Source organism: Poecilia formosa, unplaced genomic scaffold (assembly GCF_000485575.1).
Source record: "Poecilia formosa unplaced genomic scaffold, Poecilia_formosa-5.1.2 Scaffold178, whole genome shotgun sequence".
Lineage (NCBI taxonomy): Eukaryota > Metazoa > Chordata > Actinopteri > Cyprinodontiformes > Poeciliidae > Poecilia > Poecilia formosa.
The window spans coordinates 171854-190941 of record NW_006800117.1 but is presented as its reverse complement, the minus strand read 5'-3'; the positions used below and the strand labels follow the sequence as shown (position 1 = coordinate 190941).

The following is a 19088-nucleotide window of genomic DNA, read 5'->3' as shown; positions in this document are numbered from 1 at the left end:
CTCAGAAACATAAAGCTAGCGTCGTTGAGAACCGATGTATTCGTCTCATCTGCAAATAAAAGTTGAGTAAGGGGTTAGCTACTCTACAGAGTAACGATTTTTTATGCATTATTTAATTGATTAATCGGTAAATGGCTGATTTTAGGGGTGTGGAAGTGCAATCTGTATCTTTTGTCCCTCTACTCTCCCTTAATCGTCTCTTCGCCTCCGTCTGCGGAGCTACAAAAGGTAACCTTGGGACAGCTGCAGCAAGGAGGTGAGCGCTGAGAAAATCATAACCTGTGGACTCATGCAGACACTGAAGCCTCCACAGGAATCCCTTAAACACTCCTAAGTCACAGAGTGGCTCATTCATGCACAAACACAGCTGAATACCAGGCATATTTCATTATCCGGCCTGCAGACGCCTCTGTCTCTTTCTCTGCGTCTGTTTTCTCTGGATTTACTGAAACTTCATTTCGTCAGGTGGATTCAGTTTCATTTAGCTTTCTAAAGAGTTTTTTTGTTTTTGCCACTTCTCTGAGTTTTGCACCATCTGACCCTTCAGGTAATTTGTTGGGAGTCTCTAAATGTTTATCAGTGGTGAATAATCATTCTTGCTTTAGAATAAGATAGTGGAAATAATTTTGAAATGTTCCTTTAACCCTTTAAATTAATGACCAGCGACATTTGTTTCCACACCTGCATTCAGATTATTTTCTCCAACGCAGAAAATAACCAAAACTCCTGCTTTCATATAATCCACCATCTTTATTGATCATTTTTTAATTAAATGTATTTTATTAGCAGCACTACAGTCATATTTTCCTTCTTATGACTGTTTTTTGTTGGTTTAATTGAGACCAGACTGAAGACTTTATCATCCAGCTTTTGGTAGAAAGAGAAAAACGATAAATCAAGAAAATGGAAATTGAGTTATTTTAATTTATCATGTGATTAATTGATTTATTGCTTATTGCAACTAGTGTTGGCTTCTTTACTCTCTGCGTAAGGAAGGAAAAGTTTGGTGTTTGTTGCCTTTTCTTGCTGTTTTGTGGCGTCTTCCTGCTCCTCTCCTGCCCCTCCAGTCCTGACCAGTTAAGAAACGGTAATATTGAGTAGTAGAGCCGAGCCACACTCTGAAAACTTTCTCATCCCTGCATGACTCGGCGGTTCTCTCCCGTTTCCTCTGTAGGTGTGGATCTCTCAGAAGAATGTGGTTGAATTAGGGTTTTATCTGCAGCTGAGCTCCCAGCCTGAGCACTGAGACATGGCTGCCTTAAAAGGAAACGGCAGCAGCCAATCGCTTCTGCTCTGCCAGTCGGGGAATGACTCCGTCTGCATGGGCAGAGTCCGGCATGCTCACACAAAACAAGGAAGTGTGTGGGAACTGACGGCACAATGCGCTGGTTATTAATTCTTTAATTAATTCCTACCACACTAATGCGGCTGGCGCGTTGCTGCTGTTTCTAATGTTTGAACTTAGAAACAAAACGGGAAGCAGTTGCATCAGTTTCACCTTAAATGCTCAGGGTGAAAGTTGTACTATGGAAAAAAACAAGCAACGAAACTGTTCTTTAAAAAAAAACATCTCTTCTTCTCAAACTGCTAGAAATGCAAAGATCTGAACTTTGTGGCCAGTTTCTGCAGTTTATGTAAAACTTAACCAACTAACCCCGATCGGACAGCTGGGATTTCCTCTGCAACGTATTACTAAATCCCCCAAATGAACTGAAGATAAACAGTCTGAGTTTATATTCATTTTCATGTAAATTTGTTTAATTGACTATTTTGCCTAAAACCGTCTCAGTGCTGCCCTCTTTGGGTTGAACGGTGGAACATGTTAGCTTTTTAAATGCAGCCTTTGTGCTTCCTCTGACCTTGAAACAACACTGATGCTGAAAATGGCCGACATTAGGTCTTCTTCCTCCAGGAACAACTTCCACACTGAAGAGTGTTGTTGTTGCTACAGCCTGTTGGCTCTGATGGGGCAAATCTCGGGGTGCACTAATCGATTGGGCCACTAGGGGGCAAGTGTGAGGTCAACAAACTTGATGTGTCAGGCATGAATTTTTCTCAGTAAAACTAAAAGTTTATTAGGGCTGCAGCTATCGATTATCTTAGTAATTGATTAAGTTATTGATTTTTTTTTCAGATTAATTGGATAAAAGGCACATTGCGCACATCTTTCATGTAATTTAAGCCTTTCTTATAAAATATCAGAAATACATTAAAAGATTCAAATAACCAATAATTCAATTAATTTTTTAAATTAAGAAAATTAACATTTTACTGCCTAATATGCCGCATGGCAGAATTCGTTTAGGAGTTTTGGCTGAAACATATTTACAGATCAAAATGTTTTCATCTTAAATTCCTGGTTTTGGCTTAATTACGGCTCTTCATATGTTGTTTTTTTGTTGTTTTTTTTGGTAAATGACCTTACATCAGTTGGCGATCAGTCAATTACTAACTTGGTTTACGATTAATTCAGTTATCTATTAATCGTTTCAACTCTTGTCAGAATTCCCCAAAAATAGTATTGGCTGGTCAGATTTTTTTAAAGATGGCCGTCTTCTGGTCGACCAGCAATCGGTAGAGAAAACAATATGTTGAATTTTTTAAAATGTTTTTGTGAGTTTCTGACCACCAGGTCAGCAGTCGTGGTGAAAATCAAAGATCAGGTCAACGTTTTCACAGGATCTCAGTTTGACTCAGTTTTTCATCATTTTTTCTCCTGCTCTAGTTTTTCTCGTGAAAATCCCTCATACAACGACGTTTAGAGGGAGCCGACACGTGTTGCACCCCCAGGTTCTGCTGAGTCGGCCGCTGGGCCGTTCCTGCGCTGCGTGACGCAGCTGCTGAAGCCGTTCTGTGGCATTGTTAGCTGTCAGTGGGGCTGAATAATGAGGAGCTGCTGGGAAACGGCCGGTAGCGTGTGAACGTCTTGGCGGCGCTTTGAAAAGCTGGGAGTTATTAAACATTAGGGCTGGTTCTGCAGGTTCACGGTGAAGTTCAGGAGCTGAATGGTTTTCCATCTGACGAGCGCAGAGGTGAAGGTTTGACCCCACCTTGCTGCGCTGCAGGAATGCAGCAGGAATGCAGATGAAGATTCACTCTGTTCCACTTTTCATCGCTCCTCCATCTTTTAATGCCTTTAATCTAAATGAATAATTTTATTTCAGTCTTTTTGTCTCTTTTGCTTTTCCCTGGTCTTCCTTTGCGTTCTGTTCACTGTGTTTGATTTGGGCATTCCTTTCCCCCTTCGCAGACAAAACAACGACAGACCCCACTGAACACACACACACACACGCTCGCTCTCCCCCTAATCACACACAGGAAATGGGCTCCCATGCAGGCTCGGCCCGCCTGGCCGCTGAAAGCCAGGATGGGCCTTAAGGCCATGAAACGTTCTCCAGGAACGTTCCCTCGTTGCTTCTTCTCCCTTCGAGTTCTCGTTTATGTCTGAAAACGTTCCTTCTGGCACTTTAAGGTTCATTTTGTTGTAAAGATTTTTGGTTTCTCTGTTGGTTCTTGTTCTGAAAAACTTTAAATCGACGTTGCGTCCATCATTACTATCATAAACTGTTTCTTGTATTAATTTATTCTTTTAGCATCACTTTTTGATGAGACCAACACTAAACGCTGCGTTGGGAATTGCTGCATGTCATCCCTCCATCAAGCCTGGTGTTGGCAGCATCATGCTGTGAGGATGCTCTTCAGGAGGATGGAGCTAAATATAGGAAAACTCTTTTGACAAAACCTGTTACAGGCTGAAGATTGTAAGAATAGAATGACCTAGTCAAAGTAACAACCAACATTCAACTGAGAATCAGTGGCAAGATTTGAGAACTGATGCTCACCAACTGAATTTAAGAAAAAAAGCATGCCACACATTTCAGATTGAATCATTTTTTTCCCCTCTAATTCACAATTATCCTCTGCTTCCTGTAGTTTATGATGTAGAAAACCAGTAAAATGCGTCAAAGTTTGTGACTCAAGCTGCAGGTGAACTGGAAGCAACAACTGGAGGAAAACTGGAACTGCAGATATGTTGTGTGTTTCTAAAACTAAAACATTCTAAAATCAGAGATTTAATATCCTTCCTTTTCATCTGTATGAATATATTTATTAGCCTTTTGATCTAATGTGAAATTGATTTTTACTTTTTTCCCCACACAAATGGTTTACATCAGCAAAAGTTCGTGACAAAACACTCAGTGGGTTTGTTGGGAATAATTAATAAACTTTTTGGAAATGTTATCATCTGAGTGTTATCACATCACAATATTTTAATCTTTTTGAATCCTGCACCTAAAAATTAACCAAAGTATGAAAAAACTAAAACTACAAAAAAAACTAAATTTTGATACACACACACACACACACACACACCCACACACACACACACACACACACACACGTCAGCAGAATCTGGCGCTCGGCTGATGTTGGGATTGGCGTTGAGCGTGAGAAAGTGAAATGATTCAGCAGTTTCTGATGTTGTGGGTCTGACTGAGCGCCGCCGCCGTCCTGCAGCAGCAGCAGCAGCAGAAGAAGAGAGGAAACGAGGTGCCGAGTGGCGGGAGGAGCTGCAAACTTCCAGCTTCCCGTCCGTAACGGGTCGTCCCTCTGAACGCGTCGCCGACTCCAGCTGCAAACTTCATTGTTGTTGGTTTAAGCATGGAGGTTTGCTCTTCCTCACGCACTTCGTCATCAGCTCACTGATGCTTCATGGATTTATTTCGTGTGAAGTACTGTGGGCATTTATTTGTTTTTGCAGTTTTTAAATAACTTTCATTATTTATGAAGCAAAAAAAAAAAATCCATAAAAACACTAATTTATCCAGATTAATCGAGATCATGAACGTCCTTAAGCTGTTGGTACCATAACAAATTTTGCTTTAATTGTCTCTGAAGTTACTGCGGTAAACAGTAATATTGTTGTTTTCAGACCAATTTAATGGCATAATAATGCAAAAACACATTCTCACAGATCAAGAAAATTTAAATTCTTATAAACATTTTAACACTGGAACAGGGTGACATTTTAAATATCCAAAATAAATAAACAAAACAACAGAAACAACAAATAAAATGAATTATGAAGACAAATTATCCAGACTGAAAACCTTTATCACCCAGTTTTTGGTAGAAAAGAGAGAAAAGACAAAAATGACTTGATTTTAATTCATTATGTGATTAACGGATTTGCCTTTTAGCAATAAGCTATGGCAATAATAGTTTATCGTCCAACAAAAGCCTAGTGATCTGTTTGTCTATATTTGTTTGTTTATGTTGAATTTGTCGACCTCACAATCAAATAAAAAGAAAGAAAGTTGGTTCTTTATTGCTTTTTGGCATCCTGGCCTAGTCAAATCCATAATTTAACAGGTTGGGTGGCTGACTGGTAGTTTCAGGTTGGTTTGAGTAACTTTGAATCCTGTTTCGGAGGCTGCGTTTTGCTTTTCTCTCTGACCTGGAAGACGGAGGAGCGTCAGGCTGACGCTAACGGTGGAAATGCGTTAGCTCTGACTGAATCGGTTCCTCCTCCTTTAAATTCAGTCCAGACTCTTGGATCTGGACTCGGCTTAACCAAACATATGGAACGCTACTGTCATGGAATGCTGCGAGTCGGCAGCGTTTCCTCCGCGTGTGTGTGTGTGTGTGTGTGTGTGTGTGTGTGAAGCAGACGAGAGCTCCTAGGATGTTGATGATGATTAAGATAATGTGTGTGTGTAAAAGTGCCTCTGCAGACAGCTGAATGGGGCCTTCTGTTGTGCTGGCCAAACATTGCCTGTCTGCTCATGCATGAGTCCCATATCTGAGCCGTTAGCTCATCCTTAGCCGGTTAGCTTGACTGTGAACAATCTCCTCTACAGTGGCTGCATTGTCAGCCCCGCCGCAGCCTCAGCTCCTGCCAACTGCACCAGATGACATTGGTGAAAGATGGCATGAGTGTGTGTGTGTTGATATTATGATGACCAGTGCTCCTCTTTGCCTAACCTCCTGCCCTCTGTGTGTGTTCCTGCAGGATGGAGGGATTCTGGAGGGGAGTGTAACGTCCTGAAGACGAAACGTTAAAGTAAGTCTGATTTACTCTTTTCATCTCTTTGCAGAAAAGCTTTCCAAAAAAAAAAACACTCCTCAAAATTGTTTCACAATTTGTCACATTTCCACCACAAACGTGTCCAGATGTGACCAACCTGAGAGAACAATCGGCACCGTCCAGCTGCTGGGTCAGGGACAGGCTGGGTTAGCAGAGCTAACTTTTCCCTTAGCGCTTTACAGGTTTTGCTAAATTTGAAAAAGTTTAGCACACATCACTTCCCCTAAATTCATCTTTCTAGATTAATTGGCTGTTTTGTAAAATTTCAGTTGGTTAAAGTTTGACATCGATGTTGACGTTTTGGTCATCGACTGTTAATTTTTAAAGTCGTTAGATTCTTGCTTTTATTTTGGAGTGGGTAAAGGTAGGAGAGTAAATGTCCTGCTGCTGATGCGACGTAACGCATGTTACTGACACATGGTGGGTGTCAACATGGCTGAATTTAGCACCTCAGCATTAGCTTGCAGTAAACACAAAGTTGATTTATTGTTAGTTTTGACTACATATAATGTTGATGTAGCGCTTTAGCATTATCTTCCATTATAAACTGTTTTGGTATTTAGCTACGGTGGCCCAGATGGGATAAACTGACCTCAGGGCGTCATACCAGGGAGAGGAGGAGAGTCGCAGCGTGTCGCTTTATTCCTTTTTAAGTTGTAATCTGTCAGAGGAGACGACTTTATGTCGTTACAACAACGCATAAAATTCTCATTAAAACAAGAAAGCTTTACTTCTTAGTTTTTTTACGATATTTTTTTATTTTGTCTTTCAAGTGAAATACAGGTAAACATTTGCACATTATAAAACGGAGTTTGGAACATGAATTCATATACCTGTGCATATGTTTATACATGAGAATAAACAAAACAAAAAACCAGAATCTCAGCTTTAAATGAGATCTGCTGCTCCATTTTACATCTCATTGAAATGAGATTCGGCTCCTGAATTTATCTCCAAGCTGTTAAACGCTTCCATATAAGGCAAACCCAAAATTGCCAAATGTTATCAGACCAAAAATACATTTTTATTGCAGAAGTGATTTATGTCCTAAAGCAGCTTGGGGAGTGGCGGTAGCAGGAACAACCAGACGGCAAAATAAATAATAATCAAACAATCAGAACTGAGCAGAGAGATTTACTGTGTTTTTCCTTTTTAAGATGAGATAAAACTGGAAATGTTCCTTCTGCTCCTCAAACATCAAAGAAAACACATGAAACACTAGTTAGATTTTATGTATTTATTGTTATTTATTTGTAACTTTATGAATGCCGAGGTGCATTTTCTGATTTAGAGGTTTTAAGTTTTTTTTTTATCTGGACTCATTATTTTCTGGCCATCAGATAAATTCAGGTGTTTTATTATTTGTGCACCAATGTGGAACATCCTGCTAACCAACAGCAGGTTTGATGGCCTCTTTTAAAGCAGAATATGAAACGTTTTGTCATTTTTCTCCAGATCTTGGTGTATTCATGCAGCACTGTGAGAAGCCGTCCTGCAGGCTGCAGTAGCTCCTGTTTGCTGGTTTCACTCCCAGCCCCTCGGTGCTGCTGACTCTGACGAGTGTCGCCGTGTTTTCTCTTATCAGTGTGACGCTCTCGCATTCCTCCTGGGGAAGCTCATCGTGTGACGCAGCCTCCCGAGTCGGGTCGGGTCGGGTCGGACGGGGTTTGATGTCTGCTGGAGCCTTTGAGCAGCTGCTGGGAGTTTTAAATAGGTACGAAGGGCAGCGCCGCCCAGCCGCTCACGCCTTCTCACCGGGTCACGGAGTTTCTGCTCGGGGCAGATCGCTCGCTCTGGGATCGTTGGGGAAGGTCTGCTGTCAGCACATCCATGAGCTCAAATTTAAGATTTACTTTAGTTTCATGAAGGCACTTTGGATTTTTATCAATCGAATCCAGACAATAATCAAAACATCCACTGATGATTCGATTATTGATCAGGTTGTCAGACAAAATTCTGTTTCATCATTTAGCAACCAAACTATTTATCAAGAAATATCTGATGAGCGTCAGACTGTATATTATTTACTCCTTTCTTTTTTCTCTTCCTTTTCCAATTCTCTCTCCAGTTTTTTCTCCTTTTCTTCCCATTTGTTTATTGTTTTTTGTTTTTAATTTTTTTAACTTTCCCCTTTTACCAATTTCTCTAATTTTTCTTGCTGGATTTATTTTCCTGTTTCAGTTCTTCTTTTTTAATAATAAAAAAAATTCTTGTTTCTCTTTTTTTTCTTACAATTTTTTACTTCCTTTCCTTTCTTGCTTTTGTTTTATCCGTTTTTCTTATCTTCCCATTTGTTCCTTTTTTCTTTTTATTTTCCTACATTTTCCTTTATTTAGTTTTTTTCTCTTCTTTTTTGTAGCAGTGCACCGATTGCGGTTTTCTGGCCGATCACACATCCTTAAAAAGCCTGACCTACTGATTTTGATTGCAAGCTAAATAATTTAGCTTCAAACTAAATATTACTTTGTAAACTAAATTTTGAGGTTACTATTCAGATATTTATCTTGAAACTGTGACGTGAATAACATGGTGAAAATCTGACTGAATAATGACAGACATGCTTAAATAATTTCTTTTATTTTTTGACTTCTCCTAACTTTCCACCGTCTGTGAACATCAGCCGCCCAGATTCTGCTCAGTCGTTCGATGCAGTTCACTTCCACGTTTTTTTCCCGTAAAACAAAACTCTTCTTCTTCTGCAGACGACGTTCAGCTCCACCGTCATGTCTGCAGCTTTTCAGTCAGAATCTACGAGGAAAAACGCAGCTCTGTTCTTTGTTGATCCTTTTTTGTACTTTCAGTCGTAGTTTTGCAGAAATGAAATCGTACCTTCCATGTTGACATTTTTCTAGACTGACAGAGTGCTAGAAACGGGAAAAGGCAACACGACAGCACAGGAAACGGCAAACCAACCATTATAGGACGCCGGCCTTCTTTATCTTGGAAAACGGGACAGTGCGGGCCAAGCTTCAGGTCTCCGCCATCTTGTGGTTCCGGGCTGCGCCAGCATCCATCCACACACATCAGTACGTTTGCATAAAGGCCGTTCCTGTGGCCCGTTCCCTGTAAGGAGATGTGCTTTCTGATTGGACTGTTTATCGTGTTTATGAAGCAGAAGAGCCTCAAAACCAAGTTAACGTCAAGTGCAAGAAGAGAGCGGGTCTTCTCCCCCCGCTGTTCCTCAGAACAGAACAAAATGTACTAAAGGGGAACGGTCAGGCCTGAAGCCTTAATTATATGCTTTCTGCTGTAACCTTGGTGTGTGTGTGTGTGTGTGTGTGTGTGTGTGTGTGTGTGTGTGTGTGTGTGTGGGTGGGTTTGGGTTTGTAAGAAACTCTGGAGTGGTTGACAGAACCTTTCTGCTAAACTTCAGCCACATCTTGTAGATGTTTGACTTTTATTCTCAGATTAAAGGAAAACAGCAGAGACGGATAAACAGCTTTAGATTAATCGACTGTTTTATTCCCAGTGGAGGAACGCGCTGCGGTCAGACGGGATGAAAATTTAAATTTACGGCCTACAAAAAAAAGCAGAAGTTTTCATCAAGCTCACAGTGAAACATGGTGGTGGCAGCATTATGCTGTGAGGAGGCTGTAAGTGATTTCAGACCGCAGAGGAGGTTCATCTTCCATCACGGCGACAATAAACGTACGGTCAGAGATGACAGAATGGCCTAGTTAAAGCCTTTTCAGAATATGTGGAAAGACTTGAAATTTGGTGCTCAAGCAAGCAGAAGTTTAGCTCCATAACTATTTAACTCAACTAAATATTCAGTTTTAAGCTAAATATTTAGTTTTCCAGCTAAATATTTAGTTTTCCAGCTAAATATTTAGCATGAGGCTAAATGTTTATCCTCGTACTAAATTAAAGCAAAGTTAAATCTTTAGCTTGTTAGCTAAATATTAAGTGTGAAGTTGAATCTTTAGCTAGGAAGCTATATATTTAGCTCTAAGTTAATGTTTACCTTGCATTGAATTGCACTGAATTTTATTTAGGTGTGTCAGAGTAGAAGGGCCTCTGGGAAAAACAAACATTCAACAGATTTTTGTACAAATATAAATTCTTAGGATGATTTATGACTTGCTTCCCAATAAAGCCTCCACAGCTGCTGGTCATGATGTTACTTTTACTGCGTACTAACTCAGGTAAACCGTTTCCCTCCTCTTAGTTTTCAGTGGCAGCGTTTTTCCCCGAGCCTCATTCTGATCCGCCACAAAGAGCTGAAATATTTTCCACCACTGACCAAATCTCTCTTTGATGGATTTATAAGAATCTCATGCTGTATTTTTAGTCTGCTGGATTGGGATCAGTCGCAGAGACGGTCGTGGATCCCAGCAAGCGGCTGAGGAAAACGCGGAGCATTCCTCCGGAGCGAAGGTGTTTCTGCTGCTTCCCTCCGTTCCTCCAGGACTTTATCTGCTGCATGTCAGCGTTACTGAGCCAGAACAACCCGGTGACATGTGTACGTTCAAAGCATATTTACTTCTAGTAAGACTTTTAATGAGCTGCGGGGAGACAGCTTTGGGTTTCATCGCACCAAATAAAAGTATAGAAAGTGTATTATTCCATCTTAAAGGAGCTGTAATGACATGTCAAAGAGTTCTGCACACATGGTTCATATAGACGCAGATTTACGGCGAGACGTCAAAGGAAGCTGCACAGATCCTCCTGAGTTGTGGTTTCAGGCTTCAGGATGGTGAGGCTGTAAAGCGGGAGGAAGAGGAGCCGTGGAGCCGGCCGTCGGGTTGGGGGAGGCGGACATAAGTGATGATGAGCCCAGATGTGGCGTCCTCCAATCGGGTCGATATGGACCTTCTTTCTTCCTCTGTGGTCAATGTGAGAAACTGATGGGGGGAGGGATGATCCTGCTACCTGAATCATTCATGAGATCTGTGGTGACCCGTAGCAACCACTAACCCCGCCCCCTGACCGACAGGGCGGCCATGTTGGTGGCATTCATGACTTTCCTGGTGATCTGCTGGTTCTTAATGACGGTCCTGAGGGAGCAGCAGCCGGGCGGTGGGTCGAGATGTGCTGCTGTCAGCAGGAAGAAGGGATCGATGTGGGACAACAGAGCTGCACACACACACACACACACACACACACACACACACACACAAAACCTACTACAAAGGACGGGCAAGGTGAAAGACGGGCTGGAGAAATTTCCTTGGTCTGTTTGGATGATTCTAACAAATTATTAGCATTTGAACATTTAAAATCACTTCAGTGTTTCTCTAATACACCTTTAAAAAGTGCCATTATTTATAAAAGCATTCATGGTCTGTTCTGAGATCTGTAATATGTCAAATTTACTTCTCTGACTTGTTTTGTCCTCTACACATGGCTTTCCTAATAATAAGTAAAAAACAAACACAAAAAACTGATGATTAGTGTTTTAGTTTTCTATTTGTTATGGTTGGGACTTTAGCATGTAAATATTCATTATTTACGTTGATTTTAACAATTAATTTCTTTTTTACTTTTACATACAAAAGTTCCAAGCTGGAACCGTTTTATTGTCACGTTTCTGGTACACCCATAAGTCTGACGCACAAGCGACATCTGCCAACAGCAGCCAACCCGCTGGAGGTTAATTTCTGCTTCTGCACGGATCTGATTGGATCTGAAAATACTTCTGTTGTGTTCAAGTTGTACTAAAAGGAGTTAGCCAATCAGAGAAGCTTTTCAAGCCTAAATTAGCATCTCAGTGCTAAGCATGTAGCCGCTAATGCTAAAATCAACGTTCTCAGTCCATATTTCTAAAACAAATCTCCATGAATGATCAGGAGTTCCTGAGATTTTGGAAAGATGAGCTTTGCTTTAATCTGATGGTTGAAGAACCTAAATAAGATTAAAAACTATAAAAATATTTTTGTAGAGCTCATGTCTATTAATTCAGTAACTTGGTAGCAAAAAGAGTTTCTGATTTGAAAATTGTGCTAATGTTCAGTGTAAAAAGTAACTCTTGATATGAATATAAGTGACTGACACATTTTCAAAATGTGTAACGGAGCATTAAATTAATGAATCATTTGATTCTGATGGTAAAAATGTGTGAAGCTGCATATTTTCTTACATGTGTTTTGCATTTCAAGGCAAAAACAACTGACTGTTTTCTAGTTTTTATAACAGATTCATAATAAGAACATGAAATTATCAGACCGACTGTTCTATCAGAACATCATGGGAAAATGGGACATTTTAAAACATTTTTAGGCTTTTTTATGTAGCTTAGCGGGAAGAAATTGAAGGAAAAATGCCCATAAAAGGACTATCTGTAATTAACTCACTCAATGTAATGAAGTTTGAAGTCCTGAACCACTGATAGCTTCGACTGCAGCGTTCTCTAAGGCAGCATTAATAAACACATGAAATCCACACTGAAATTAATAATGAATTGTTTATCCAGCTGTTTTATCTCTGCTCACATGAAACATTTTTCTTGATTCAGCCAATGAACCAGCTGTTTGACTAACTTGGAGGATGAAACAAACTTTTTCAGTTGAAGAGTAAATTTATTTGAGTGTTTTTTTTATGTTTTTACTGTGTAAAATGGGTGTAATCAGCCACTCTTGACTCATTTTTCTGTCTTTCTTGCTACTTTTGGGAACAGCAACTGACATTGACAAATCACGGATGACTAATTAGTGTCATTTCCTGTCCTTCTCTCCTACAGATGACAGATTTGTCTGCTAAACACCATTTAGAGGCAATTTTGGAGACCTAAACAACCGCAACCAGTCAGGCTGACAAGAGGACCAGGAGAGCGCTTTGAGGTCCTGCTATCACTGCCACACAGATGTGGAAGTCCCAAAACGCTGCTTTCAAATAACCTGGACGTCGAAAACAGAGAGAAAAGAATCCGATCTGAAGTTAGCAGCCATGTCGGATCATAAAGACATGACGCACCGCCACTTACGGCACAAGCTGCAGAGTCTTGGCAGGAGGCTGGACGAACTGGAAGAAGCGACCAACAAGCTGCAGAAGTCGGAGGACGAGCTGCTCGACCTGCAGGTTGGTGGCGCTGCGCATCACGACTTTAACAGTTTGGGTTGAGCTTACAGGGATCAGAACCAAATTATTACAACAATTTACTTTAAATTAATGTCAAGATGAATTTGCTTATGATAATTATTAGACCCAGAAATGGATCAGTTGCCTCCAGGGTTAATTTTGGTGGATTATTAGTTTTTCTGCCATGTCGGATTAAAAACATTTTTAAAGAAAACTCCCAATCGAGACCCAAAGGAAGAAAATGGTCTGTTTCCTCAAAACTGCTGTAAAAATGTTATTCAAATATTGTTTTGCATTTTCATCAAGACAGTTTGTTAAAACTACTTTACCCTGAAATATCCATACTGCTGCTAATGATAGTATTTGGGGATTTTAACCCTTCAAAAGTGAATTTTTTTAATTCATCCACAGTTTTATTTTTTTTTACACGAGAATAAATACTATTGATAATATTAATTCAATATTAATATCATTAATATATCTGATATTAATGATATAATTATTACATATAATATTGCTGATGACAAATTTTGTAGAATATATCAGAATTTTAGCAATAATTTAAATATTGCTGAAATTAACATGTAAATTATAATTTTTATTAAAATGCTAGTAATAAAATTATTAAAATATTTCTAAAACATATTCATAATTTTATTAAAAATATTGCTAATAATAAAATAATGCATATTATAAATAGTAATAATGCATATTTAAATATTGTCAAAAATTGAAAATAATAATGTTATTAAAATATTGATGAATAAGTAAATATCATTAGTAAAAATATCACTGATGCAGATTATCAACAACAGTAGTAATAGTAGTTTATTATTCCAATAATAAATTATTTATTGATTAAAATGATTATCATTAAGTATTTGTTATTATGTTTGTGTTCACATTTTATTTGTTTTTTATTTCCTAAAGTCACTTAAGAAAATATTTAATTTCCTTAAAGTTGTGTATATGTGACATGCGACACACATCTACAAAACTTTTATCTCTGTAGCAACTTTACCTGAAAAACTTAAAATTTTGCTGCCTTGGCAACAGTGGAGCCCCCTAGTGGACAACCAAAAATAAGAAAACTGTTGGCTAGTTGCCCAAAATGAAATCTGCACTTAAAGGAAAGCATTAGTTTTCAAGATCAACGTGGGGCCAGAAATATTTTTCAGTGGAACCTTTTGTCATTTAAATTAATAAATGTGGATTTTTTTTATGTAGCTTAGCTGTTTCAAGCTAACTTAACGACAGAATATCCACTGATGAATTTGAACTCTAGTCTTCAAACCCAACCTGAAAATAACTCTGTTGCTCATTCAATGAGTCTGAAATGGTTGATAAATGGTAGATGAAGGCAGGGACAAATTGGAGATTTTGCTTTAGGACAGAAATGATTAATGATTCCCTCCTCTGCAGGACAAGATCATCCAAGCAGAAGGCAGCAACTCGTCCCTGTTGGGTGACGTGGAGGCGCTACGGAAACGTCTGCTGAAGATCCAGGGCAAGGATGAGGAGGTACGCAAAGCAGAGGACCTCTGCCGCACAGTCCGTGAGAAACTGGAAGAGGAGGAAAACCTCACCAAGGAGCTGAAGGGCGAGATCGAGCGTCTTCAGCGGAGGATGGCTGAACTGGAGAAACTGGAGGAAGCTTTTGCTAAAAGCAAGTCTGACTGCAGCCAACTGTGCCTGAGTCTCAACGAGGAGAAGAACCTGACCAAGAAGCTCTCCTCGGAGTTGGAGACGCTCAGAGCGCGCTTGAAAGAAGTCGAAGGCTCCGAGACGAAGCTGGACAAGGCAGAGCAGGCGCTGGCGAAAGAGCTGGAGAAGCTCAAGGCCTTCACTCAGGCGTTTGTCAGTGAGCGGAAGAAGCTGCTGGAGAAGCAAAGAGAGGATGAGAAGATCATTCAGAAGCTTTCAGAGGAAAGAAAAAGTACAGATCGTTCAGACTTCATGAGCTCAAGAATTGAGGACGAACTTTCTTCCACCGCGCTCTTCACAAGTAAACTGTCAGGAAAGAAGAACCTTGACTACCTGAAGCTAGCAGATGAGAAGCTAGGCATCATCAACAAGTCTGAGATCAAGAAGGGCTCACAGGAGGAAGACAACAAAGTAAAGGAGCTGACTCAGGAAGTGGAGAAGCTGAAGAACCGCCTCAAGCAAATGGAGGCAGTGGAGGAGGATCTGAAGAACACCCAGTTCCAGAACGGAGAGCTTCACGAGAAGTTTCAGATGGAGCAAAGGCGATCTCGCCAACTGAACGAACAGGTGGAGCAGCTCCGGATGCAGCTGTGTGGAAAAGCTGGGATTGGGGGTAAAGGAATCGGGCATGTCGAAAAACACGGCAATGGAAATCCCGTGAAGGTCCTGGAGAATGGCAAAGCTGAGAACGAGGAGGCGGTATCAACAAGGCAAGAGAAGCCCAAATTTAAAAGTTCTGCAGCGTTTACAGAGCCAGGCTCTCCAAAGCACCGGGTCCGGGAGCTTTCCCCTCAGCACAGGAGAGAAACCATGCTGAGGGGCAAAGGCGAGAGTTCCCCAAAGATGACAAAGCGGCCTCTGAGTCCTGCTCTGAGGAACAGACGGACTCCCAAAACCACATCTGCTACCGTTTCTTCAGACAACGGAGTCACGTCTCGATTCCCTGAGGAACGCCCTAAAGGAGCCTCGCATACCTCCGAAGTTAAGAAGGCGTCCGTCCTGAGCCGCTACCCTCCAGCTGCTAATGAACCGAAGCCTCAGAGGTCGCCGTTCAAGCAGACGGACGCCGAGGCGAAGAACAGAGAGAGGTTCTCTAAAGCGTATGGAGGCAGTGACACCGAGTCGAACAACTCTGACGCTGTGCCAGAGAGTGTTTGCGTGAACAATGTGTCTGCAGCGGAGAAGGAGGCGGTGTCCGCCTCTGATCAGGAACCAACAGACACCGTTCAGGAGTCTTTGGCGTCCAAAGCCAACGGGTCGTACACGGCCTACAGATCTCGCATCACTCCGCTGCTGCCCAACGACCTCGGCTCAGACAGCCATTCATCTGCATCTGAGACCGAGTCCACTGGCTCAAGACCCTCAGAAGTGGAACCTGTAGCTGAGACGATTAGCGCGTCGGTGAGCAGCAGGTCGACCAGCTCCAGGTACACCAGATACCCTCACGTCCACGACTCGCAGTCGGAGGGGTCTTCCTCCAGGAGCTCCTTCGACGAGGACTTGTTTAGCAGGGTGCAGCCGGCCGACGGAGGAGGCCGCCACACTCCCGTCCAAACGCCGTCGTCCATCGAGATCCAGAGAGTCTGCAGCCCCCGGGAGGCGCTGAGGTCAAAGGCCATCATCAAGCCCGCGATTGTTGAGATCGACAGGAAGGAAGTCATGATTTCAGAGTCCTTGTCAACAAACGGCAAACCCAAGATCTCCACCAAGCCGATTGTGAGCAGCAGCAGCAAAATGACCAGCAGCATCACCATCTACCCCAGTGACCCGAGTTCCTCCAGAACCAGCAGCCGCAGCAGCAGCTTATCCAGCGAGCCGATGCCGGTGAAGGAGCGCCACACGTCGACCAGCAACTTCGTCATAGGTAGGTGCAGAAAGTATCATCGACATAACAGCCACCATTTTAATAACTGATAATGATGATAATAATGATGATGTAATTCTTATTACAAAGTATTTTTATTTGTTTTATTAGCATTATTATTCCAAAAATGTATAGTGTTATAATAATGGTATATGTGATTATTTATAGGATTATTAGTTGTTTAAACGATATCAATAAAAGTATTGCATTTTATTCTTGTAATATATGCTATCAATATTATGATCCTTATTATTACTACTTCTGCTAATAATAATAGCAATAATAATAATAATAATAATAATAATGTATTACTATTTTTTATCTTATACTAATTAGCATTAAATTATATGTTAGTAATGAGATCATTATTATTAATGCTACTTATTGTTCTTGTTGTATATTAAATAGTATTTATGAAAAATATTTATTTTTTTATGTATTATCAAAATATTATTAAAAATACACGAATACACATCAATTTAAATATACGTGATATAAAGTGTTTTGGTGTTAATTAGTTGAATCTGTTTGTCTTTGACAACAGAAATAAATGAGTACACAGATAATTTGTCATCATTTACGGTATTTGTGTGTCTCTGCTGCTTGCCAGGACCCAGCAGTGACCACCGCGGCAGCATTTCCGTCCCGTATGAGATTTCCATCCCTAAGAGTGAAATTGCCTTGCGGCCGTGCCAAGACCAGGACTGTGGCGACGATGAGCGCAGTGACGTGCCGACGAAGACCAAACTCCACAGTGCCTCCAGGCTGGAGGCCTCCAGCAGCCATGCGAGCCACCAGCGCGGCGGCCGGCGCCGGTCCTCAGACTTCAACGACACGGAGTCGGGCTTCGAGAGCGGCAGCAGCACGGCAATGGTGACCAGCTGGAGGAGCCAGACGCAAACCGAGCTCTCCGCGGATGACGCATCGTCAGACACGAAGAACGTGACCGTGAGGAGCACCTGGAAAAACAAGGCGAGCAAGGCGCTGATGGACGTCGGGTCCGAAGACGAAGCAGAGACGGCGACAACATGGAGGGCGTACCGGGCGACCACCTTTGACTCGGAGGAAGCTGTGAACAACGCAGCGCCGCAGAAAGGAACTAAACCAGCAGAGGTGAGAACAAGCCAGTCTCTTTACCCAGAATGCACAGCAACCGAGTAACCTCCTGCTGTCCGTCCCAGGCCTACATGCGGCGTTACAACAGCGCGACAAGCGCTAAGGAAGCAGAAGAACTGATGCTCCGCCGAGACCGGAGGTCCGAGTCTCCAGTTACAGAAGCAGGAATTCTGGGAAGGACCATTCCCCACGCACCAGTTACCTCCCAGTCCTGGAGCCGGTCGTACTCCCAGGCACCACTGGTAGGACAACAAACTTTCATATTAATTTGAAAATGAATGTTTAATTGTTTCACATCCTCTAGACTGAACTAATGAAGCGAATGAATACCATTACCGGTCTGATCCCATCATCTTAGTTTTAGCCGATTTCAACTTGCATTCTCACCAACTTTGTTACATTAAACCGGATTAGTTTGTCTAGAGTCCGGTTCGTTTGCGGAGGTGTGTAATCGAGCTCTGACCAAAACAACGAACTGTGGTCCGCCTACAAACCTCGGTCTGGGTTCTGTTGAAGTGAACTCTGGTTCGGTTTGAATGCTTATGTGAACGCCAAGCGGACCGTAGACCGCTCCAAAATCAGGAAATGGACTACAGCACAGGGCATTCTGGGTAAATGCAACAAAACAAACACTGGGTAGGCTAGCGCTAGCAGGAAAAATGGCTCGTAGTCATTAGCCAAACACAAAAGAGAAATCCTCCAACCACTAAATTCTGCCTCCACTCTATTTCTTTCCCATTTAGTGAAGCCTATCATATAGGTTAGCATTAATTTGCTTTATGTACGATGTGATGCTAACAGCAGTATATAAACCAAAATGAGCTAAAAAGCTAATGATAGCTTTTTAGTAGCTTAATAGTAACATATGGGCTAACATTAGCATACTCCATCTGATACTGAAGCCACAGCCTATAAGCTAAAATTTACTAACATGCTAGTTAAAATGTTAACAGTAGCATGTTGGCTAACATTAAACACAGAGCATTACATTCACTACATGTAGAACGCTAGCAGCAGTGCATTAACTAAAATTAGCTTAAAAACTAGCGCTAGCTAAAATAGATGGTTACATTTTCAGCTGCTGCGGTTCTTTTGTCAAATGTCAGCCAAAGGACTCAATTAAATTCAAAAATACTTTATTAATCCAGAAGGGAAAGTGAATACTGTAAATCATATTGTCCAAGTAGTTTTAGATTTTTTTGCACAATAAAGATCTTTTCCAAGCACCTTAAGATGATTTCTAAATCAGCAATTATTTCGCTAGAGCTGTTTCTCTTTAACATGTGATTGAAGTTAATC

General features: G+C 41.3%; 1 protein-coding gene across 4 annotated transcripts in view; it reads left to right on the top strand.

Moving 5' to 3' along the window:
• Positions 1-19088, top strand: part of luzp1 (leucine zipper protein 1) — a 37696-nt gene that overhangs the window by 13065 nt on the left and 5543 nt on the right. For 2 of the 4 annotated variants that reach the window (XM_007565519.2, XM_016678295.1), the window contains exons 2-7: positions 6014-6064; positions 7674-7802; positions 12768-13105; positions 14528-16673; positions 17284-17786; positions 17855-18031. In XM_007565519.2, coding sequence (XP_007565581.1) covers positions 12974-13105; positions 14528-16673; positions 17284-17786; positions 17855-18031 — 2958 coding nt within the window. In that variant the 5' untranslated portion in view covers positions 6014-6064; positions 7674-7802; positions 12768-12973. The remainder of the gene's footprint in view (positions 1-6013; positions 6065-7673; positions 7803-12767; positions 13106-14527; positions 16674-17283; positions 17787-17854; positions 18032-19088) is intronic. The other 2 variants (XM_007565521.2, XM_016678294.1) reach the window with 1 other exon arrangement.